We start from the raw sequence: 24,778 nt of genomic DNA, 5'->3' as shown, positions 1-24,778 counted from the left end.
GCTGCCTCCTATAATAGCTGTATTAAAGGCTGCGTCCGAAATGGCACCCTGTTCCCGATATAGGCCAAGTGCAGTATATAGGGGATAGGTTGCCATTTCAGACGCAGCCAGAGTTGTATAGAAGTTGGTGAATGGGTGACTTGCTGGTTGGATGTTGCTGGGATCATCCAGGTCCAATCTTGCCACCACACAGCCAGGCTCCAGCACCGCCCCGTGCCTTTTCACATAGTGGACACAGCCCGACTCCACCACCGTCAGCGTCATCACCATCTTCATCACCTGCAACCATAACGCAGAAGTCAGTCCATGTGCTCACACACACTACCAATCTAAATGAGGATCTAATTGTCTTACCCAAACTGGTAAACATACAGTATGTTCTCATGGAACCCTCTGCTCACCTCGATCTCCGCATACGAGTTCCCGGCGCAGATATGGCCTCCATCCTCCACCAGGTACTGCAGGAGTTTACCAGCAGAGGATGACCTCAGCACCGTGGGGTCCCTCTCCTTCTCAAACACACACGTCTTGTTGCCAACAGTGATCCGGTAGCTAGAGGGTTACAAACGCATACGTTCATGATGGAGCATCAACTCCCAAGTGAGACAAATTATGACCATTTTGAAAGTATCGACTTAAAATGGCCAGTCCATCCATCCATTCAGATTTGAGATGGACAGGAAGTCTCACCTGTCCACTTCCTCCTTCATGTAGGTGGTGTAGCTGCTGCCGTTGTAGGAGAGCAGGAGCCCGCCGTCGCTCAGCCGGTGGACGTCGATCTCGATGTCCGAGCCGTTCATGATGACGACGTACGTAGTGGGGGACTGGCGAGCTACCTGTCAGTCATAAAACACAGTTGGGGTTGAATTGGTTGATAGGATCCGCCCCTCAAGACCTAACTTCCACTTAAGACACATTTTCACTTAGTCGCCCATTGACATCAGTGCATGACTCAGTGAAACCTTGACTGGTTAGGATTTGTCCCTGAGAGAATGAGGAAGTTCAGTCAAGAATGAAAGAGGTGTTACATCAGGTTCTTCTACCTTGAGGCAGTATTTGACCCCCTCGTAGATCAGGTCCACATCAACAGTATTCAGCAGACTGGCTGCAGGCAGCACCTGGCCTCTACAAGAAGACATTTCACATACTGGATTTAGAAAAGTACATAGAACAAGCGTTACAGTAATAAGACAGGCTAGGGAGACATTGAGATTCTCTTGCTGCTTACAGAGGTGTTCGCTCCCCACCAAGGATTTAAAAGCATAGGACTGGTGTAAGAAATATGGTAGATAGACACTCGATCTAACTAGCTGAAGGACTAATACCAAAAAAGATACCCATTTTAAAAATACACTGTGTCCTTAAAATATATACAGTACGTACAGTTGAAGTCAGAAGTTTACATACACTTAGGTTGGAGTCATTAAAACTCGTTTTTTCAACCACTCCACAAATTTCTTGTTAACAAACTAGAGTTTTGGGAAGTGGGTTAGGACATCTACTTTGTGCATGACACAAGTCATTTTCCCAACAATTGTTTACAGACAGATTATTTCACTTACAATTCACTGTATCCCAATTCCAGTGGGTCAGAAGTTTACATACACGTTAAACAGCTTGGAAAATTCCAGAAAATGATATGTCATGGCTTTAGAAGCTTCTAATAGGCTAATTGACATCATTTGAGTCATTTGGAGCTGTACCTGTGGATGTATTTCAAGGCCTGCCTTCAAACTCAGTGCCTCTTTGCTTGACATCATGGGAAAATCAAATGAAATCAGTTACACATGGAGTAAAACAACATACAATCAATGATGCAGTAGAAAAAATAAAAAATAATAATAATAATAAAAAATAAAAAAATAAATAAGATTATATACAATGTGAGCAAATTATGTGAGATAAGGGAGGTAAAGGCAAAAAAATGCCATGGTGGCAAAGTAAATAAAGTATAGCAAGAAAAACACTGGAATGGTAGATTTGTAGTTTGAAGAAAGTTCAGAGATAAAATATAAATAATATGGTGCAAAGGAGCAAAATAAATAAAATAAATAAATACAGTAGGGGAAGAGGTAGTAGTTTGGGCTAAATTATAGATGGGCTATGTACAGGTGCAGTGATCTGTGAGCTGCTCTGACAGCTGGTGCTTAAAGCTAGTGAGGGAGATAAGTGTTTCCAGTTTCAGAGATTTTTGTAGTTCGTTCCAGTCATTGGCAGCAGAGAACTGGAAGGAGAGACGACCAAAGGAGGAGTTGGCTTTAGGGGTGACCAGAGAGATATACCTGCTGGAGCGCGTGCTACAGGTGGGTGCTGCTATGGTGACCAGTGAGCGGAGATAAGGGGGGACTTTACCTAGCAGGGTCTTGTAGATGACCTGGAGCCAATGTGTTTGGCGACGATTATGAAGCGAAGGCCAGCCAACGAGAGCGTACAGGTCGCAGTGGTGGGTAGTATATGGGGCTTTGGTGACAAAACGGATGGCACTGTGATAGACTGCATCCAGCTTGTTGAGTAGGGTATTGGAAGCTATTTTGTAAATGACATCGCTGAAGTCGAGGATTGGTAGGATGGTCAGTTTTACGAGGGTATGTTTGGCAGCATGAGTGAAGGATGCTTTGTTGCGAAATAGGAAGCCGATTCGAGATTTCACTTTGGATTGGAGATGATTGATGTGAGTCTGGAAGGAGAGTTTACAGTCTAACCAGACACCTAGGTATTTGTAGTTGTCCACAAATTCTAAGTTAGAACCGTCCAGAGAAGTGATGCTGGACAGGCGGGCAGGTGCAGGCAGCGATCGGTTGAAGAGCATGCATTTTGTTTTACTTGTATTTAGGAGCAGTTGGAGACCACGGAAGGAGAGTTGAATGGCATTGAAGCTCGTCTGGAGGGTTGTTAACACAGTGTCCAAAGAAGGGCCAGAAGTGTACAGAAGAACTTAGTGTATGTAAACTTCTGACCCACTGGATTTGTGATACAGTGAATTAATTATAAGTGAAATAATGTCTGTCTGTAAACAATTGTTGGGAAAATGACTTGTGTCATGCACAAAGTAGATGTCCTAACCGACTTCCCAAAACTCTAGTTTGTTGACAAGAAATTAGTGGAGTGGTTGAAAAACGGGTTTTAATAACTCCAACCTAAGTGTATGTAAACTTCCGACGACTTCAACTGTATTTGGTGTCCAAGGGTGTTTTGACTGTACTTTGTGGGAGGTATGAGGACAGCAGCTCCGATCTTCATGAACTCACAGATGTTGTTTCAGACTATGTAAACTTCTGTGTTGAGTCAGTTGTGCCTACTAAAACCTGTCAAATCTTCCCTAAAAATAAGCCTTGGCTATCAAAACCTCTAAAAATCCCTACTTAATAGGAAGAAGGCAGTTTATGCTGAGGGTGATAGACAGGCTTTAAGAGATATACAACGTGAGGTCAAAAGACCTACTGGTGGACAAGGAGGCATACAAGCAAAGGGTGGAGAGGAGCCTCTCCTCAGGAAACTCAAGGGTGGCTTGGCAATGGATTAAATCCATGGCTAGTGCCCCCTACATAGGCAGGGGAAAAACCAGTGCTGACCTGAGGGACAGAACATGGCAAATGAACTGAATGTTTTCTTCTCAAGATTTTAATCTGACGACTTTGTGTCGGAGGTAAAACAAATGGAAGCATCATTACAAATGTTTGAGGGTTGGTGTTAAACAGGCCAATGTTTTGAAGTTGTTCAGGGGGTGTAATGCACACAGGCTCAGGAGTGTTAAAGCACTGTGCTGAACAATTGGCTTGGTGTTTTACAGACATTTTCCAATCCTCGCTCGACCAGCAACACGTGCCAGTATTGCGGAAAACCTCAATAATAATACCCATTCCTAAAGCATCTAAATCGCTCGATCCCTCTGTGCTGAATGACTACGGCCCTGTCACCTTGACATCGTTAGTAATGAAATGCCTTGAGAAAAATTGTGAAAAGTCATTCTCAGCATCACCCAGAAGTTCCTCGACCCGTTTCAGTTTGCCTATCAGCCCAGCAGAGGAGTTGATGATGCCATTCTTACACTCCTCAACATGGTCTGTAGACATCTAGAGGGTGCCAAATCCCATGTCAGAGTTCTGTTTGTTGACTTTTCTTCTGCCTGGTTTTGTGGCTGTTGGACTTCCTGAGCCAGAGGTCACAGCAGGTCAAAGTAGGTCCCCACGTGTCGGACATACGCGCCACCAACACAGGCTCTCCTGAAAGATGTGTTTTGTTCCCAGTCCTGTACACTAATAGTTGTACTAGTTCCCATCCTGACAGACACCTCGTTAAGTTCGCTGATGACACCGCCTTGATCAGCCTGTTGCATGACGACGAGGAACACCATGGCCCGGTCCTAGATGACTTTGTAGAGTGGTGTGACCAATCACACTTGGTCCTCAATACCAACAAGACCAAAGAGATGTGCGTAGACTTCAGGAAGCGAACAACACCTACCTCTGCAACATCTATCAGATGTATCAGAGGTCAGAACATAGAGATTGTAGAGGAATACAAATATCTGGGTGTCCTCTTGGACAATAAGCTTCAGTGGAGTAAATGTACAGACCTGATCTACAAAAAGAGTCAAAGACTGTACTTTCTCAAAAAGCAGGGGTCTTCTAATGTAGACGACTATACGGACTCTGTTTTACAAATCTTCCAATGAGAGGGTTTTAACTTTTTGTATTGTTTGTTGGTTTGGCAATGCCACAGCCAGAGTATTATGCTGCCACAGTAAGCAAGGTACATGGAGTCAAACAGACAGGCCTGGAGGAGATCTTTAAAGTCAGGGCCCACTGCAAGGCTCACAAAATCATTTTAGACCCAAGCCACCCCCTGTACCTGGACTTTGAACTACTCCCCTCGGCAGGAAAAACAGAACTAGACAATCATTTGTGCCGGGTGTGATATCCCTCCTAAATAGCTGGGGCTAATGTTCCTATCCACCCAGTAAGGCCAGCAGGCTAGTCTCTTTTTATTGGTATGTAACTGTTATGAAAGTTGTATTGTCAATTTGTTTTGTTATTTAAAACGGCACTTTAAACGTGTACATGAAACTGTGACAAAAGGGGACAATAAGGGGACAACAAAGTCAGTAAAGTAGTAGGGATACCTTTCCAGTGAGTGCAGGAAGTCAGACATGCTCTTCCTGAAGCTGGCGTCTGCCACGTGTAACGACCCACAGACAATGCCCAGCATGGTGTCTGGCCTCTCTGCCTTCGGGGAAAACACACCACACACAAGCACGTTAGAAGATTTGTTTTGACCAACAGTAGATTTACAGGATTGAAATGGTTAAGATTCACATTCATACTTCACAAGGGTGCTCTACCTGAACTTTATCAGCGATGAGATTATCCAGCCAGCTGGTGTCGATGTCGTTGTTCCTGAAGCTCTCAGTCTCCAGCAGCTTGATGAGGTACTCCACCGTGGTCCTGAAGTCCCCACGGATACACAGCTCCTTCATGGCGACCACCATGTTCCTGCACCACCACACAGTAACCACCACCACTATCACCACCCAGGTACAGTAAGACACCAACACACACACCATTAACTCATGCTGCATTCCAAACGGAACCAGGCCTAACCCATACACCCTAGTCGCTCCTGGAGATCTGAGGATTGGAAAAGTCTTACGATAATAGCTTCACCTTGCCTTCTGATTGGCCGGGTGGAATTGTTGCTTCCACCTATCCAATCCTCTCTGGTCTCCAGGAGTGGCTAGGAAGTAGGGGCTAGGGGTCGATAGAACCATCATCGGAAGCACTGATAGTCTACGGCACAACAAGGTAAGGAAAAACTCACGAAATGGCCTCCTCTCTGTTCTCCCCCCAGGAGAAACAGTGGCCAAACTGGGAGTCAGCAAACTCATGCAGACCCCCAGCAGCCCCCACACTGAAGTAGCCCCACACGTTTTTACTGCTGCGGAAATTGAGCTCCTGCACCGTGCCCGAGCTGGGCTTGAAGCCCTGCGAGTTACAAGGAGAGAGAACGGGCCAGTTGTGAGCCTACAGAAACCATGCCATCGCTTGTTTAGAATATGGCCGGCCAGCCCTGTAGAATTAAGAATGCACACCTCGTCTGGGTTCTCGCTGGTGATGCGGGCTGCGATGACGTGTCCCCGGGGACTGGGGACACAGTCGGGGGCCTCAAAGTTGATGGTGGTGTCCCCCCAAGGCGTCTCTCCATACAGCACGCGGATGTCTTTGATCCTGTGGAGGGGGATCCCCATGGCTATCTACAACAAAGGAAACTGACCCAGTTAGGCCCAACATGGTCTATCCCCAATCAGTCCCTAGGGTTTCCAGAACATATCATCTCAACAACCACATTAATATGACATAGCAACTTTACTGAGACTGCGGAAAAATATAACCTGGAATGTGACCGTTGACTAAGTCAAAGGGCCAGAGATTAAATCACGAGGCTGTGATAGCCAGGGTGTGACCCCTGACCTCTGGCTGAAGCGTACCTGGAGCTGGGCGGCGGGCAGGTTGACGTCTCCGATCATCTCTGTGCATGGGTGTTCCACCTGCAGACGGGGGTTGAGCTCCAGGAAGTGGAAGCTCCCGTCCTCAGAGAAGAGGTACTCCACAGTGCCTGCACTCACGTAGCCCACCATCTTAGCCAGCCGCACTGCATACTGACATGGGGAGGGAGAGAGAGAGAGAGAGAGAGAGAGAGGGCACATGTTCATTAGGCACCAAACGAAAGAAAACAGACTGAAACAGGGATAGGCATTCCATTGTGAAACATTTTCCATTGCATGCCCTAACACTTTAACTGTTCAAATGGAATTGGAAATGACAGAGAAAAGTATCTAAATGTCAAAGTGGAGAATTTAAAGATGAGGAAAGCTCCTCTGTGTCTCACCTGCTCCATGTGCTCGAAGGTGGTGGAAGATGCTATGGTGGCTGGGGCCTCCTCAATGATCTTCTGATGTCTCCGCTGGATGGAGCAGTCTCTGCCAAACAGGGAGATGGCGTTGCCGTACTGGTCGGCGAGGATCTGGACCTCCAGGTGACGGGCATGCTGGGCCAGCTGCATGACGAAGATGGGCGAGCCGGGCACCTCCGCCTGCACCTGAGGATGGGGATCCGTCACATGATTGTTGTTAGATCATTTACTAAAAACAAGTTCAACCACACACACAAGCAGATACGCTGCGTTAAACATTGGTCGAAGGCAACACCAAGTCGCACAATTCATTTCCTGATTGTGGTCACGGAACACTACGTCCCCCAGCAGCAATGAGAATCAGCATACAGGTGTGTGGTGCAACAGTGCGACGACACAAACCTGTCTAAAGAAGCTGGCAAAGTCCTCAGCGTTGTCCACCTTCCGGATACCCTTGCCCCCTCCTCCTTCTGACGCTTTTATCACCACCGGGTAGCCAATTCTGTCTGCTCCCTTTAAAGGAGAAAGCACATTGAAAATGAAAGGATATTCAGCAACCCTACCCTTAAAATCAAATATTTTACTGTATAAAACCAACGCATTTCTTCAGTTTGCTCCTACGTTCATGAACCTTGTTTTGTAACCGAATAGCGGCCTTAATTCATTTTCTCTGGGAAAAGTACATTGAAATATATTGTTTCAGACATCCTTAAAAAAAAAAGTTTTTTTTATAAATAAAAAAAAGGGGCATTATTTCAAAACAGAGTGATTGCCTAGAAAAGGTTGTCTCTGTGGTTTCAGCGTTAGTGAGGCGGGTGATGGTGTGGAGCTGCTTACCGCCAGTCCATCGTCAACATCGCGCACGCAGCCGTGCACGTAGACCTCTGGAGGCACGCTAATCACGTGGCCCAGCCTCTGGTCGTCCTCTGTCCAGTCTACTCTCAGACCTACAGCACAGGCCGGGGAAAAATACATTTTTTTCAAATTTTATTTAACTAGGCAAGTCAGTTAAGAACAAATTCTTATTTACAATGACGTCCTACACCAGCCAAACCCTGACAACGCTGGGCCAATTGTGCGCCGCCCTATGGGACTCCCAATCACGGCCGGATGTGATACAACACGAGACCTCGCATTATACAAATATACTTATGACAGAGATAAACAATAGGCTGTGTAGGCACATTAGAATAATCTTCAAAAGCATGTAACCACGCAGCGACACAAATTTCAAATGCAGTCGCCCCCCCCCCCTCGCATTTCCCAATCCGCATTTCACAATCTACAAATTAAAACACCAAGATGGAGACGGTCGAACAATCTCCAAAATCATAGAATTAGGAACTAGAATGGAAATGAACCTTCTTATGATGGGACAAAAAGGTCAGCCATTTTGGTCAGGGAGTTGGTCAACCATGGTTTGCCAGTGCTGTGATAAGATATAGTAAAATAATGAATTTGAAGAATTTACCTGCTAGCTAGCCAGCCAATTTTAGAGAAATTATTCCATAATTGTTTTAAATAACTGCTAATATGCCAACATTCCATTCAAACAATGCAGTCAACCCACAGCCATACACTGGTTGAAAACAGCTCATGATAAGACTTAGACAAGTTGTAAATGCAACAAGTACTGATATTGTATCATATAATAGCACTCACAGCTTTCCAAGAAACCAAAAATGTAGACATGCATGGCTGTTTACATACAGTGCCTTCGGAAAGTATTCAGACCCCTTTACTTTTTCAACATTTTGTTACAGCCTTGTTCTAAAATGGATCAAATAAATAAAAATATTCAGCATTCTACACACAATACCCCATAACGACAAAGCGAAAACAGGTTTAGAAATGTTTACAGATTTATAAAACACAGAAATACCTTATTTACATAAGTATTCAGACCCTTTGCCATGAGACTCGAAATTGAGCTCAGGTGCATCCTGTTTTCATTGATCATCCTTGAGATGTTTCAACAACATGATTGGAGTTCACCTGTGGTAAATTCTATTGATTGGACATGATTTGGAAAGGCACACACTGGTCTATATAAGGTCCCACAGTTGACTGTGCATGTCAGAGCAAAAAACCAAGCCATGAGGTCGAAGGAATTGTCCATAGAGCTCCGAGACAAGATTGTGTCGAGGCACAGATCTGGGGAAGGGTTCCAAAAAAATGTCTGCAGCATTGAAGGTCCCCAAGAACACAGTGGCATACATCATTCTTAAATGGAAGAAGTTTGAAACCACCAAGACTCTTCCAAGAGCTGGCCGCTTGGCCAAACTGAGCAATCGGGGGAGGAGGGCTTGGTCAGGGAGGTGACCAAGAACAAGATGATCACTCTGACAGAGCTCTAGAGTTCCTCTGTAGAGATGGGAGAACCTTCCAGAAGGACAACCATCTCCGCAGCACACCACCAATCAGGCCTTTATGGTAAAGTGGCTAGACGGAGGCCACTCCTCAGTAAAAACAAGATTCTCTGGTCTGATGAAACCAAGATTGAGCTCTTTGGCCTGAAACCTGGCACCATTACTACGGTGAAGCATGGTGGTGGCAGCATCATGCTGTGGGGATGTTTTTCAGCAGCAGGGACTGGAGACAAAACAGGATCGAGACAAAGGTAAACGGAGCAGAGGTCCTTGATGAAAACCGTCTCCAGAGCGCTCAGGACTTCAGATTGGGGCGAAGGTTCACCTTCTAAACAGGACAACGTCCCTAAGCACACAGCAAAAACCTGTTTTTGCTTTGTCATTACGGGGTATTGTGTGTAGATTGAGGAGGGGAAAAAAAATATTTAATAATTTTTAGAATAAGGCTGTAACGTAACAAAATGTGGAAAAAGTCAATGGGTCTGAATACTTTCCAAAGGCACCATCTTTTAGAGCCTATTTATACAGACAATTTGTATAAAACCTGTATTAATTGAATTTATAATTATGACTATTACACAATTTCTGATATCATATGCCTTTTATTTTTCTGCGTAAGTAAAATCAGGATTATTTCTCTACTGCCATTCATTACAATCAGACAGGCCTATATTTCTCCCGGACCAATATGGCTGAAATTTTCCCCCCATTCTGGAACTTTGAGGGTTGATGGCATAGCCACTAGTAATTGAACAGGATATCTATGGGAGGCTCCCCATTCTACTTCAATGGCCTCACCTCATCCCCCTCATTCAAATTGAGATTCGATTGCTGCCACATTGGCCACAGTTGGATAAAGGCGGCAGCGGCAAAAAAGCCCAAAGACGTGTAGAGTGTAAGCCTTGGAATTCAGCAAAGGACCAGGCTACAGTCGAAAGGCACTGAGGCTAGTGTACTTACAAAACCTTAAATTCTATTTTTCCAAAGGACACAGAGGAAGCCAAATTCTGATATTTTTTTCACCTAATTGGTCTTTAGACCAATCACATCAGCTCTTTTTCAGTAATTCACATTATATTGTAGTTCCAGGGAGGGGTTTGACTGTCTACTTGCCCTCTGATTGGTCGAGTTTCAGTTCAGTCCTTCACATTTGAGTCCAAGTGTGAAAGAAGGTGTGGCTGAGTTAGGTTCTGTTCATAACAAATTATGTCAATAAATGTCTGTATCTTCTTGGTGCAGTCACAAAACCTGTTATCTGATGATTCTGTGTATTGATTATTGAACTGCAAAATGTATTCCTATGGCTAAAATATTAGCCTAGATGTACCACAGACAAGCCATTCTTTCCCAACTCCTTTCAATTCTGGGCCTCGTAATAACTTGACAGTCCCTTACAACTGTTAGTCTCAAAATACAACCCAGTCAGAGTCCTACTACTGAGTCCTACTGCATGTTAGAAGTATTATGTAATAGGCGATAAGGAATGTGGCAGAGTTATCTGGGGGTAAGGGTGCAGGCAGAGGGGTACATTACCTGATCCACTCCAGGGCAGGGTGGGGATGTCTGCGCTCTGGGCTACGATGGAGGAGGCCACCTTATCGCCCAGAGCCCACATGGCCTTACTGGGCGGCCCTGTGACACAACAACAAAAACAACAACGATATCTACATCGCAATGAATGGCGCTTGTGTTATAATGTCATTAAACCTGAAATTACCAATGGGAAATCATTACAATCCAATAATCCACAAACGGCTTAATGCTGGGCTGTACCTAAGAAAGAGATCCCGTTCTTGTCCAAGAGCTCAGGTAGTTTGGGGTTCTCAGAGGCGTGACCCCACCCGGCCCAGACCCCCTATGAACAATAAAAAAAGCAGAGATCAGAGTCTGAGCCATAAAAATTGAATTACTTGATAAGACCAAAGCCCTAAGAACATGGGAATTTGACTGGAACACTCGTGGCCGCCAGTCCACTTATCATAGAATATTGTGACTTGATTTGGGATTGGGTACGTCTCGGTGGGTGAGAGTGGAGAGGGAGGAACACAGTCTGACCTGTACAGGAATCCTCTTGGCGATGTCTACGATCAGCTCTACATTGGCATAGTTGTTGTTGTTGGCTCCGCCTGGGACGGGAACATAGTGGTCCGCCATTTTGATATACTCTATAGAAGAGCCACACAAAGACAGTCACACCAGTTATTTTCCCCAGAGGTTCCAGGGAAATGATTTAGATATTTCCATGGAGTCATTTAATGAAAATAATTTATGGCGTTTCCCGCTGTAGACTTTATCTCCAGACCTGCTGAGTGGCACAATGAGGAACAACCTTCTGGAGCTGCTGCTGATGACCTGCGAAAACCTGTCTCACTGACCTGCGTTAGCTTTCAGGTCCTCAGGGGTGACCATCACCACAAAACGGATGGTCCTCTCGTTCCGGAACATCTCGTAGGACCAACGGCGGATGGAACGCATACATTTGACCGCTGCTATGCCATTATTAGCTATCAGCACCTGCAGAAAGAGAAATAGCATACATACATTTGACCGCTGCTATGCCATTATTAGCTATCAGCACCTTGAGAAAGAGAAATAGGTGGAGAGCAAAAGTGAAAGGGAGATGAGAGAGAGAAAGGAAAAGAGTTTGAGAATAAACGACAATACTCTAGAACGTTGACGCTGTATTTTGGTGGCTTAGTCTGTTGCACGTAGATTGATGAGGAGTTTAGTAAAAAAGTGACAACAATTTTGCCACACTCATCCAAAAGGCCCAGACAGACAGGGAACGTCTTGCCTTATTTATGACCCGGTTTCCACCGAAGCGGGTGACAAACTCGGCTGGCGAGGCCACTGTGAAGTCTCTCTGCAGCTCCATTTTCCGGCTGTCGCGAACCTTCTTCACCAGGTGTGGGTGAGACATGCTGGGCCTGGAGAAAAACAGAGGAGTTGTTGGCGAAGACCACAAATGTGTCAATGCCTCTCATTTTGTGTCAACATTTCGTGTTGTAACCTATACTATTTCATTTTGGATCCTAGTACCTACTCATGCGAAACATCAAGGAACTGGCAATCGCTCATTTCTGTGATGTGACAAAGCGATGCATGTAAAGTATGTCCCGGTAAAATTGGATGTAGGACTACTAGAAGAACATTCCCGTCCAGCCCTAGCAAGTTACAATATGCTATAGCCTACTTTACTGTCCCAGGGGGAAAACCATTACCGAACTCAGCGACAACCCACGACAAGGAGGAAACAGCAGCATCAGTAATCAATGGACCGTTACAGCAGTCAATTGCAGTCTCTACAGCGGGTAGCAGCTGTGCTGTTGTTTCTCAGGTCACAAGTAAGTGCCTTACCTTCTCTGTAAGCCAAAAAAATCTTGTCAGCTAGGGCAGGGACGAGACGCCAGTATCGCAATATTTTTATTCATGGCAAAAATGAAAAACGCAAAGCAAACTCTTTCGTCTTTTAAAAACTTGCTGTATGTAAAATTGTGTGCGCTACAGCTTGGAAAATAAATACATGTGACTCTGGATGACAACAATGTTTGTTTGCAACATTAGGGCTATTTTTCCCCACAAAAAGTTAAATACGCTTCGTTTTATTTCCTTGCCGCAATACCAACGAGTATCGCGATACTGGTATCGTCCTGGCCCTATCGTCAGCCATATTCTACGCAAGGTGTTCAGTCTACCGTGACAAATGTTTCACCTCTGCTACAATCTGACAACTGTCAACACAACACATTGCTAATCCTCTCTTGCCTACAGAGGAGTCTCAAAGATAAGTGTGGCTCTGGTAATTCCTGCACACTGCAAGTACGCACGCATAAACAAGACTTCGCCGGCCACAGAGCCAAGCAAAGGTTAACGTGTTATCAGCAACTATACATATTAAGGACTTGTGTAACTAGGCTCTCTCTCCATCGTGCCAAACCACCAAATAACAACCACATGAACTAAGTTCATATGAAAAAGATAAATGGAAACAATGACAACTTAGTTAGAATTAACCTGGAAATGGATTTCAAAAACTCAGTTTAACATGAACACGTGATTACTTAAAATTAGTAGCCAGACTCATTCAGAAGTTCACTACCGAGAAAGATCCAACACTCAACTATATAGTCTACCAGGGAAGGGGGGTAAGAGGAAGTCTGGCACTTCTATTGAACAGGCCATTTGATAAAGCAAAAAGGAGTGCTCAGGGAAGAATGTCGTCAGACCCTATTCCAGTGAAGTAGGTTAAAGTGAGTATACATGACATGTGTGTCCTCTTATATGTCAAATGTTGTAACCTACAGTATTTCATTTTGTAACCTAGTACCTACTCAATCGAAACATCAAGCAACTGACACACAAATGTCTGTGTTGTGACAAATCTACGCATGTAAAGTATGTCCCGGTAAAGTAGGACATAAGACTACTAGAAGAACATTCCCGTCCAGCGCTAGCAAGTTACAATATGCTATAGCCTACTTTACTGTCCCAGGGGGAAAACACATCGGACTCTGCGACAACCCATAACAAGGAAACAGCGGCGACATTGTTAAAAAAAATAAATCGATGGACCATTGCAGTAGTCAGACAAAGTTCAGTCTCTACAGCGGGTAGCAGCTGTGCTGTTGTTGCTCAAGTCACAAGTCCCTTACCTTCTCTGTAAGCCAAAGATCTCGTCAGCCATGTTTTACACAGGGTGTTCAGCCTACCTCTATGTAGACGAATGTACCAACTCGGCTACAATCAGACAGATGTCAATAAAACAAAGTGCTAATCCTCTCTGTTACCTTCAGGGAGGTGCGTCAGAGATAGTGTGGCTCTGGTAGTCACAGCACGTATAAACAAGACTTCCCAGACCACAGAGCCAATTAAGAGTTAACGTGCAATCAGCAAAAATACATAGTCTAGTTACACACGCAAGCCCTGGCAGGTCATTTTACAATCTCTCCATTGTGCCAAGCCACCAATAATATTAATATGAACCAAGTTAATAAAAAAAGATATGATACAATAACAGGGTTCAACATGATCACGTGATGACTTAATAAGTAGCAAGACTCATTCAGAAACTCTGTCCACTTCAATAAACTGACACAAGACATAAAACGATAAGGAGTTCACTGAACAATATAGCGTACCAGGGAAGGGTTAAGAGGAAGCCTGCCACTTCCACCATTCCAGTGAAGTTGATTCTAGTGACTAAATTATGGATCACTGAGGAAAACAATGTCAAGACCAGAAAGAAATCTGTACTCAGTCTCCTCAATCCATATACAAATGAGATTTGAAGCTATAGCTAGGCCTAGGGAAATAAAATATCAGGGACAGTTCACCCAAATTACAAAATCAAACATCCTACACAAATTATCGTAAAGTAACTTCATTGAGATACACAACTCTGAGACTTTGGGATGATTTGGACTTTGTCCAGTGCGTCTTCTTTACAATTCCAGGGTATTGAGAAGGTGGAAGTGTGACCAAGAGGAGGAGACGACAATTGTAAACTCTGCCATAGAGAACTCTTCTGGATTCATACTTTAGGCACCCTATAACCGTGAGGACTTGAGGATTTTGATGAGGGTCATGTTGTAATTCCTATCATCTTAGCTTCACACACACTGCCTCCCTGGTATTAGGGTGTCCTGTATTCATGACAGCTCTAGTGGCCTGATGCTTCTGGGTTTAAGTATCGGGCCACTCAAAGTTTTTCTGCTTTATTGTCCTCTCTGAGTATGGGTTCCTTATACGAACACCACATTCCTGCGTACATGCGTTTTGTTCTAGTAGAAATACATCCATAACGTTCCGTTCTAGAGGTCGACCGATTAATCGGAATGGCCGATTAATTAGGGCCAATTTCAAGTTTTCATAACAATCGGTAATCGGTATTTTTGGCCACCGATTTGCCGAATGTTTATTTTTTTCGGGTTTTTTTTATAAATATTTTTTTAACTAGGCAAGTCAGTTAAGAACACATTCTTATTTTCAATGACGGCCTAGGAACGGTGGGTTAACTGCCTTGTTCAGGGGCAGAACGACAGATTTTTACCTTGTCAGCTTGGGGATTCAATCTTGCAACCTTACGGTTAACTAGTCCAACGCTTTAAATTGCACTCCACGAGGAGCCTGCCTGTTACGCGAATGCAGTAAGAAGCCAAGGTAAGTTGCTAGCTAGCATTAAACTTATCTTATAAAAAACAATCAATCATAATCACTAGTTAACTACACATGGTTGATGATATTACTAGTTTATCTAGCCTGTCCTGCGTTGCATATAATCGATGCGGTGCGCATTCGCGAAAAAGGACGGTCGTTGCTCCAACTTGTACCTAACCATAAACGTCAATGTCTTTCTTAAAATCAATACACATTTTTAAACCTGCATATTTAGTTAATATTGCCTGCTAACATGAATTTCTTTTAACTAGGGAAAATGTGTCACCTCTGCAACAGAGTCAGGGTATATGCAGCAGTTTGGGCCGCCTGGCTCGTTGCGAACTGTGAAGACTATTTGTTCCTAACAAAGACAGCCGACTTCGCCAAATGGGGGATGATTTAACAAAAGCGCATTTGCGAAAAAAGCACAATTGTTGCACGACTGTACCTAACCATAAACATCAATGCCTTTCTTAAAATCAATATACAGAAGTATATATATTGTTAAACCTGCTTATTTAGCTAAAAGAAATCCAGGTTAGCAGGCAATATTAACCAGGTGAAATTGTGTCACTTCTCTTCCGTTCATTGCACGCGGAGTTAGGGTATATGCAACAGCTTGGGCTCGTTGCGAACTAATTTGCCAGAATTTTACGTAATTATGACATAACATTGAAGGTTGTGTAATGTAACAGGAATATTTAGACTTATGGATGCCACCCGTTAGATAAAATACGTAACGGTTGCGTATTTCACTGAAAGAATAAACGTGATGTTTCCGGATTCAACCATATTAATGACCTAAGGCTCGTGTTTCTGTGTGTTATTATGATTAAGTCTATGATTTGATAGAGCAGTCTGAGCGATGGTAGGCACCAGCAGGCTCGTAAGCATTCATTCAAAACAGCACTTTCGTGCGTTTTGCCAGCAGCCCTTCGCAATGCATTGCGCTGTTTATGACTTCAAGCCTGTCAACTCCCAAGAGTAGGCTGGTGTAACCGATGTGAAATGGCTAGCTAGTTAGCGGGTGCGCGCTAATAGCGTTTCAAACGTCACTCGCTCTGAGACTTGGAGTAGTTGTTTCCCTTGCTCTGCATGGGTAACGCTGCTTCGAGGGTGGCTGTTGTCGATGTGTTCCTGGTTTGAGCCCAGGTAGGAGCGAGGAGAGGGACGGAAGCTATACTGTTACACTGGCAATACTAAAGTGCCTATAAGAACATCCAATAGTCAAAGGTATATGAAATACAAATCGTATAGAGAGAAATAGTCATATAATTCCTATAGTAACTACAACCTAAAACATCTTACCTGGGAATATTGAAGACTCATGTTAAAAGGAACCACCAGCTTTCATATGTTCCCATGTTCTGAGCAAGGAACTTAAACGTTAGCTTTCTTACATGGCACATACTGCACTTTTACTTTCTTCTCCAACACTTGGTTTTGCATTATTTAAACCAAATTGAACATGTTTCATTATTTTTTTGAGGCTAAATAGATTTTATTGATGTATTATATTACGTTAAAATGTGTTCATTCAATATTGTTGTAATTGTCATTATTACAAAATAAATAAAAAATACAAAAATCGTCCGATTAATCGGTATCGGCTTTTTTTGGTCCTCCAATAAATCGGTATCGGCGTTGAAAAATCATAATCGGTCGACCTCTATTCTGTTCTATCCTGTATTTCTATCCAATGGCCGTTTTGGGTACTTTATATTACCACAGGTGTCTGCAATTACCTCTGACTCGCTGTGTGGCCTAATCTGTCCCACTGCTGTTTGTGGAGATATGCTCTGATCAAGGTCGACTGATCCAAAGCTCAGCTAGAATGAATTGCTGTTACTCCGGATGATTTTGGACATAATATTTAGAACATTCTATTTCAGCCCTCAGGCAATCAGCCTAGCAGAACTTCTGAAAGACATTACATGTGCCTAAATAACAAGTGTCATGCAGTGTAAGTCACAATCCTGGCATTGCCAATGAGTAAAATGTTGACAAACATCACTGTAATGACACGGGGTAGTGTTCACTGGGCGCCACAGCTCATTCTTCCTCCATCCAATCTAAAATGATCAGGATGGAAAAGTCTGGCATTACAATGCCATTGCTTGGCTTGCCAATGTTCTATTTTAGTGAGGTCTGAAATGGGGGGGCATATTCTGTTAGACTATAGCACTGTAGGTTTGCCGGAATTCAAGCCAGAAGTCAAACGAGATACAGTACTTTGGGGTTTCATATTCCTGTGATGATGAAAGTGCACTTGTCAAGCTCCAGACATTCTGTTTGGCTAGTTTTGCAGTCTTTCAACTCAGAGCCTACATCTGTCTGATAATGGACAATTACGCGATAAGAGTGACGCTGAGACTTTTCACTTTAAAATATGCCAAGCAAAAACTTCATGGCAACAAACCATACACCTATTTGCAGAAGTCTTCTTGTAACAATTGACACAGAACATTTTAGTAAAACACATTTACTTGAGGAATAGTGCAGATACAAAGTTCGGTAACAGAATGACAGTAAAATCTCCCACAGTTTGAGACCAGGGCAGCAGGTAGCCTAGCAGTTAGAGCCGACAAGGTAAAAAAATTAGAATTCTTTGACCTTGAGCTGGGCACTTAACCCTAATTGCTCCAGGGTCGCCGTCAATAATGGCTGATGCCTGGCGTGACCCCACTCTCTGAGGGTGTCTCAGGAGGAATTAGGATATGCAACAACAAAAAACATTTCTATGTCACACCTCACACTTGTACAGAGAAACAGGACAACAATTAAGATTCAAAGATGTCTGCAGAAACAATGGGAAACATTTACTTTGTCCACTGTTCTGCAAAAACAGTTCCCTTCCTCCATTTGGGCTTTTTAGATGTGGTCACCAATTCCACCAGTGAAAACATTGCTACTGCAACATGTTAAAACTGGGGTGACAAACTCATTCAAGGGAGGGTGCTAGTGTCTGCTGGTTTTAGTTTTTTTCTTTTCAATTAAGACAACCAGGTGAGAGGAGTTCAATACTGAAACCAGCTTAGCCTTCCATCTCCCTCCATGGCAGATTGTTTCTGATGTGTGAATAGCAAGAGTTAAAATCTGAGACCAAAACAATAAGACCTTCACCAGTCCTTTCCTCTCAGCTGAGCCACAACCTCCCCTCTCCAGTCCCACAGGCAGAGCAAAACATTCTTCACCCAGACTCACATGGAACAGAACACCGCAGTCTGTGTGTGTGTTTTTGTGTCTGTTTAGACGTGTTTAATAATCTTGTCTGATATCTCTCTCTCACACACACACACACACACACACACACACAGTGGGTGCGTCAATTATCATTAAAGTTAAATCCAAGTTGTCCCTTCACGAACCACCAAACTCAAGCTTATCATAACCGTCTAGCACATTGTAAACAAAAACTTGGAAGGCTAATCCTTTCATGTAGCAATTCTGCAAACTGACTGAAATTGCCAAAACATTGTTGTGTAAGCCGACACAGTAGCATGATGTCGGTCAGTGCAATTCATAGGCCTATGCTACTTCTTAATATTAGGAAAAACAAAAGGCTCTATTTAATTTAAAAAATAAAAACACGGTAAGTTCTTACCTTCCTCCTCTTTCAGCTTCACCTCCATGGTAATTCCTGCACGTGGCTCAAGTCTACAAACAAGCGTTTAATACTTGGCTCAGAGTGGACTGGGGCGGTCAAAGAAGTAGACTTAGATAAGCTTAGCTGACCAACTACCCCTGATATCCATCACGATATCGCCAAAAAAAGATAAACAACAGCTCCTCGTGGGCTATACCGCAAGTCACATTTATTTGCAGAGAACTTCCAAGGGCGGGATTAAGGTTTGTCTAGCTAACATACAATACGTTGTCGTGTGCCCCTTGGGACTCAGACCCTGCTTCTCAAGGTCAGTCAAGAGACATGTTCCATTAATAGTGCTGAGATGTGAGGCATGCGACAAGAATACAGTTCACTGTCAGCGGCACGCTGTGGTCAGGTGATGGCATGCTGGTTGTGTGGAGACAGAACACAAGGCAGCAATCATACCACAATGTGGTTGGTGTCCCCTGTTGGGCAACAGCGCACTCTACTGTCAGTGAGAGGCTACTGCACTGACAGGTACCCTCACCTCCACTAGTCAATGAGATACGAGCTAATTTGCTCAATGGTCCATTTATTTCTTCATACTGGGTTAATGGAGCAGGCACTTGCATTCACCACCAACACATTCTGAACAAAATACATTTCAGATGTCACCAGACTAGAGAAATTGACGATGTCTAAACCGGTTCTCAATTATGAAAACAAAGTTAACTTGAACTAAGAGGTAAAACAACATTGCATTGGCCTACCTCATGCCAGGGGAGGTGGTGGTTAACGTTACTGATTGAACTTGCTGTGGGGGGGAGAAGGCGCTTGAGGTTGCTGATGCAGTTTGTCGTACGGTGGAGGCGGTGGCTGCTGCCTCAGAAGAACTCGAACCTGTAGGGGGTTTCATGGTCAAAGGCGGCTCGTCATCTGATGAATTGTCCTCCGACGCCCCCAGGATGAACTTGAGACAGGCTCGTCGAACCTCGGGGCCTGAGCTGAACTTGGGCCTGGTCGTTCTACTGGGAGGCTGAGGAACGACGAAGGGAGATGGTTGGGTCTGTGTGTACTGCTCTGTCATCCCCTCTGAAGAGGCCTGAGGAGGCCCTGCCCTGGGTATCAAGGGTCCCTCAGAGGGGTCAATGTGGGTTTGGGGACTGTTGGCCCCGCTGTCTGAGGTAGATGATGCAAGACCCATTGGTGTGGAGTGTTCAACAGGGGCGTGTACCGCTGCGGTGGGTCCATCGGCCGCTTGCATCTCCTCTTGTGCTGCAGCTGCAGGGCTTCCACAGCCAGTCGGAGTTTCCCCATCTTGGTCCAGCATCATCTTGTCCTTAATCCTCCAGAGTAGCCACAGTATGAGCAGAAATCCCGAGAGTAGAAGTGGGAGCATTCACAGACATCCTCTTGAAACTGCAAATCCATGAAAAGAAAGAATTAACCAAAGTATGATTCTAATCCAAATGTCGTCACTGTACCAACAATGAAATTAATATTGATTCAAAATGATGTAAGGAATTCAGTTAAGTGAACAAGCAATTGTTACCATATGCAAAATACACTACATGACCAAAAGTAAGTGGACACCTGCTCGTTTAACATCTCATTCCAAAATCATGGGCATTAATATGGAGTTAGTCCACCCCTTTGCTGCTATAACAGCCTCAACTCTTCTGGGAAGGCTTTTCACTAGATGTTGGAACATTGCTGCAGGGACTTGCTTCCATTCAGCCACAAGAGCATTAGTGAGGTCGGGCACTGATGTTGGGCGATTAGGCCTGGCTCGCAGTCGCCGTTCCAATTCATCCCAAAGGTGTTCGATGGGGTTGAGGTCAGGGCTCTGTGCAGGCCAGTCAAGCGCTTCCACACAGATCTCGACAAACCATTTCTGTATGGACCTCGCTTTGTGCACGGGAGCATTGTCATGCTGAAACAGGAAAGGGCCTTCCCTGAACTGTTGCTACAAAGTTGGAAGCACAGAATCGTAATTGTACGCTGTAGCGTTAACATTTCCCTTCACTGGAACTAAGGGGCATAGCCGAACCATGAAAAACAGCCCCAGACCATTATTCTGCTGCTCGGCCATGGAAACCCATTTCCTGAAGCTCCCGACGAACAGTTATTGTGCTGATCTTGCTTCCAGAGGCAGTATGGAACTCAAGACTGTTGCAACCGAGGAGACGATTTTTACGTGCTACTCGCTTCAGCACTCGGCGGTCCCATTCTGTGAGCTTGTGTGGCCTACCACTTCACGTCTGAGCCGTTGTTGCTCCTATACCTTTCCACTTCACAATAAGAGCACTTACAGTTGACCAGGGAAGCTCTATCAGGGAAGAACGTTTACGAACTGACTTGTTGGAAAGGTGGCATCCTACGACCGTGCCACATTGAAAGTCACTGAGCTCTCCAGTAAGGCCATTCTACGGGCAATGTTTGTCTATGGAGATTCCATAGCTGTCATCGATTTTATACACCTGTCAGCAACGGGTATGGCTGAAATAGCCGAATCCACTAATTTGAAGGGGTGTCCACATACTTTTGTATATATAGTGTACCTTGTAGAAAATCAGATATACAATCTGAATAGATTAGCCTTTCTCTCAATGCTTTACCAACACTATAGAGAACTGACTATGTGGAGGTTGCCCCAACCACTGATCAAGGGTCAGTTATCTTCTTAGGTCTTTATCCTGCTAATTGTCAAGGTCAGGGAGTAACGTAATCTGATCCTAGTTCTGTGGTAAAGGGCAACTTCTACCTTACAATGAAAAGGACAGTCTAAAAGCACTAGACACAAATAGGCGGTAAAAAAAAACACGAAGCCAAATATGTGTACAAGGTAGCCTGTAAGTTAGTGTATAATTAACCCAAATGGAATCATTTGCAGAAAAACCTTTTGCAGTGTTTTCAGGGACTAGGCTACATGGTACGAGGCAGGCAGGCTTTTCCTTCACTACTACCTTGTGACCAGTAAACAACCGGTCTCTGGCAGCTGAAGAGAGAGAACCGAGTGGGTTTAATTCACTAGTGGGTTTTATTCACATGAGCACGGCTGACAGCTGTCCTTGTCCCATATGGGGGAAAGGTCAGCAGTGAGGGAATGGAGTGGGGAGGGAGAGGGACAGACAAGTCATGTAAACAACAGTGGTATAGGATGAAGTACAGGACGAAAGGGCCAAATGATACCACTTCACATTAAAAAAAAAAAATCAGTAAAGCAAAGACAACCTTGCGTTCCTACAAAAAGGCATACTCTTCTCTGCCAAGTTTGACCTTCAAAGTGAACAGGCTCCTGACTCAGAATGAATGCCGGAGTGCAATTTCTAATATAGTCTTTCTTGAGTAGGTTGTTATGCGCTCAATGCTCTAAGTAGGACCATGAAATAGTTGAATAAGTTTATCAAACATCAACTAGACTAGGTCAGAAGTGATACTCATCTCAACAATATTTCAGATGGGGTAGTCTACAAAAGTACTAACGTTAGGTATCTCGGACATTGATTACAGTAGACTATCAATCTCTGGATTTGGTGAAAAAAAAAAAAAATTCACACAAAAATGTGGATGGATAATCCTGGACCTCAGGCCTAGACTTCATGTCGCATTAAATTGAAACCCCCCAATGCTAAAATAGGCAACAATATATAGTAAACATTACTAACCAAACTGGGCATTGACTACTTATATGGAAGCAAGAATAGCCTGGCTAGCTAGCAATCTACACTCTTTACAGCGTTTTTGAGAGCCAACTATTGTCCGATGACTAAGGTTAGTTCAGTACTGTAGCTAGTTAACTAATTAGTTGTAGGCTTACCTCTACCGTACATTGTAGCCTTATTGGGCGTGGTGATGCTTACAATTGTGATGTCGACTAGCCACACGCGTGCAACAGATAAACCGTTTACCGATTCGGAACCAAACGGAAGCAAAACAGAGAAACTGGAACGACCGAACGAAACAGGGCGGGACCTACCTGAATGTGTCCAATTGAACATCTCGTTTTTGTTAAACGGTGTCAAAGAGTACACATTTTATATCTAGCTACATCGCATGCTCACCTTGGCATGATTCATGTATTCGACAAGAGTATATTTATTTCTAGTTAGTGGGCTAACGTAATAAATCTGAGGTTCGGGGTCGCGATTGTTGGCATAGTTACTGAGGGGATTAGATTATCGTTCAAGTCACGGGCCATAGACGGCGACCCGCGGCTCGACATAATCGAATCCGCAACATGTTAGTTCGCTCTGTCGTGTTGTGCTGCTAAAAATAGTTTTGGTTTCTCGCTAAAATAATCAATTTTTCATTAGTGACTAAATTAAATCCTTGTAGCTATTATGCATAACAATATTGCCATCAATCAATGATACATCCTTATTCTAAAGGGGCAGATGTCTGAAGTTGTCTACATCTAGTATTGCCTGGATGAATTGCATGGATTTTATGAGATTTCACTACCTGTAAAATAACATTTTTTAAAAACAGGGCTGCGTTCATTACATAAACACGTAATAGAACAAGGAGTGCTGTACTGAACGACCACTTGTAAAGCAGGGAGGGGTTCAGTTGTGGTTTAAAAATGCACCTTTGCCCTTTAAAAAAATACCCCAATCATTGCTCAAGCCAAACCCCCAGCACATCCACCGAATGGAATAAACGTACCTCAGTCTGTTCAAGAACGTTTTTGGTGGGGAAAACGTGTCGTCCAGTAACGTAGCAAACGTCCAAGCGAACTGAACGAACCCGAGTTGCTACGTTTCAAAGGGGCGAGGAGAGGGAAGGGCTTGCCAAGTACCATCCCAAAGGCGGGGCATCCGCAGAGACGTCGACGTGACCACTCCCAACACATTCTCGCGGCAACAGGAGAGAACGCGCCAAATTCTGACTTGCAAAGAACAACACAGGCATCTGTCAAAGCCTGCTAGGCTAGCTATCTAATGAGAATTTGAACGACACAAGTTTTAAGTAGGGTTGTACAAGAGAGAAGTTATTTGCCATATGACAACCGTTTGCAAATGTTAGCGAGCAGTTGTATATTTTGTGTTTTCAACACGGTCAGCAGTTTTGCGTGGCAACTAGCGACGTTAGCTAACAGATATCTAGCTAACGTTAGCTGTACCTATCACTTGCGAGGTGGATTTGCATATCTCTCACAAACTACTTTTCACTGAATGCAAGTTACTTTTTTTTGGGCCACGTTACCTACAGAATCCCGTCCAAGATGGTTTTACAAAACAGTGGACGGTACAAGTCAGAGAGAGGACAAGGGGGTGACCAGGACAATCAACAGTAAGTCACTGCCTGAAATGGCTGCATGCAAGTTTCAATTCACATGTCAACAAAACATCTCTGCTTAGCAGGGCTGGGGTTAGCCCAATATTAGACCTTTGATTAATTACTTACTTAAAGAGACAAGAACTAAGGGCATTCTATGGCGACAGCGTGTGAGCCTGTACTATATATATATATATTTTTTTTTTTTTGTACTTGATAGCTAGTTTCAGAGCGGGACATGCTGCTGAAGTTACACTCATAAAATTGTAGACGGTTTTTACTGGAGAATCGCTGAGCAATGAACAAACTATTACATCCCTTTTTTTAGATGCTAGGCTGGGGTCCACTTGAAATGGTGGTACTCAGTTCCCGAAGTAAACTTAAATAACAATTCAAAATTTGAAAAAAACAAACATTTAATGACTTATCAAATAACTTAGGAGTAGAAGTTATGTTGAATTAAAATCCCTTCCTG

At 43.9% G+C, this 24,778-nt stretch overlaps 2 protein-coding genes across 11 annotated transcripts in view; one reads left to right on the top strand and one right to left on the bottom strand.

Moving 5' to 3' along the window:
* Positions 1 to 23,805, bottom strand: part of LOC106580110 (acetyl-CoA carboxylase 2) — a 43,348-nt gene extending 19,543 nt beyond the window's left edge. For 6 of the 10 annotated variants that reach the window (XM_014160782.2, XM_014160788.2, XM_014160787.2 and 3 more), the window contains exons 1-19: positions 22,844 to 22,988; positions 19,794 to 20,442; positions 12,073 to 12,205; positions 11,654 to 11,792; positions 11,334 to 11,443; positions 11,052 to 11,133; positions 10,812 to 10,910; positions 7,747 to 7,856; positions 7,312 to 7,422; positions 6,886 to 7,095; positions 6,485 to 6,655; positions 6,089 to 6,250; positions 5,818 to 5,981; positions 5,342 to 5,492; positions 5,123 to 5,226; positions 1,044 to 1,125; positions 691 to 836; positions 402 to 552; positions 145 to 279 (exon numbers count right to left, since the gene is read on the bottom strand). In XM_014160782.2, the coding sequence (XP_014016257.2) occupies positions 145 to 279; positions 402 to 552; positions 691 to 836; positions 1,044 to 1,125; positions 5,123 to 5,226; positions 5,342 to 5,492; positions 5,818 to 5,981; positions 6,089 to 6,250; positions 6,485 to 6,655; positions 6,886 to 7,095; positions 7,312 to 7,422; positions 7,747 to 7,856; positions 10,812 to 10,910; positions 11,052 to 11,133; positions 11,334 to 11,443; positions 11,654 to 11,792; positions 12,073 to 12,205; positions 19,794 to 20,422 (2,889 nt within the window). In that variant the 5' untranslated portion in view covers positions 20,423 to 20,442; positions 22,844 to 22,988. Of the gene's footprint in view, positions 1 to 144; positions 280 to 401; positions 553 to 690; positions 837 to 1,043; positions 1,126 to 5,122; positions 5,227 to 5,341; positions 5,493 to 5,817; positions 5,982 to 6,088; positions 6,251 to 6,484; positions 6,656 to 6,885; positions 7,096 to 7,311; positions 7,423 to 7,746; positions 7,857 to 10,811; positions 10,911 to 11,051; positions 11,134 to 11,333; positions 11,444 to 11,653; positions 11,793 to 12,072; positions 12,206 to 12,635; positions 12,655 to 13,930; positions 14,212 to 19,038; positions 19,516 to 19,793; positions 20,443 to 22,843; positions 22,989 to 23,691 lie in introns of those variants that run through there. The other 4 variants (XM_014160783.2, XM_014160793.2, XM_014160792.2 and 1 more) reach the window with 4 other exon arrangements.
* Positions 23,721 to 24,778, top strand: part of pole (polymerase (DNA directed), epsilon) — a 28,989-nt gene continuing 27,931 nt past the window's right edge. Inside the window, exon 1 of the mRNA XM_014160794.2 lies at positions 23,721 to 24,318. Coding sequence (XP_014016269.1) covers positions 24,251 to 24,318 — 68 coding nt within the window. The 5' untranslated portion in view covers positions 23,721 to 24,250. The remainder of the gene's footprint in view (positions 24,319 to 24,778) is intronic.

Source organism: Salmo salar, chromosome ssa20 (genome assembly GCF_905237065.1).
Source record: "Salmo salar chromosome ssa20, Ssal_v3.1, whole genome shotgun sequence".
Classification (NCBI taxonomy): Eukaryota; Metazoa; Chordata; class Actinopteri; order Salmoniformes; family Salmonidae; genus Salmo; species Salmo salar.
This window is presented reverse-complemented; position numbering and strand designations above follow the sequence as displayed.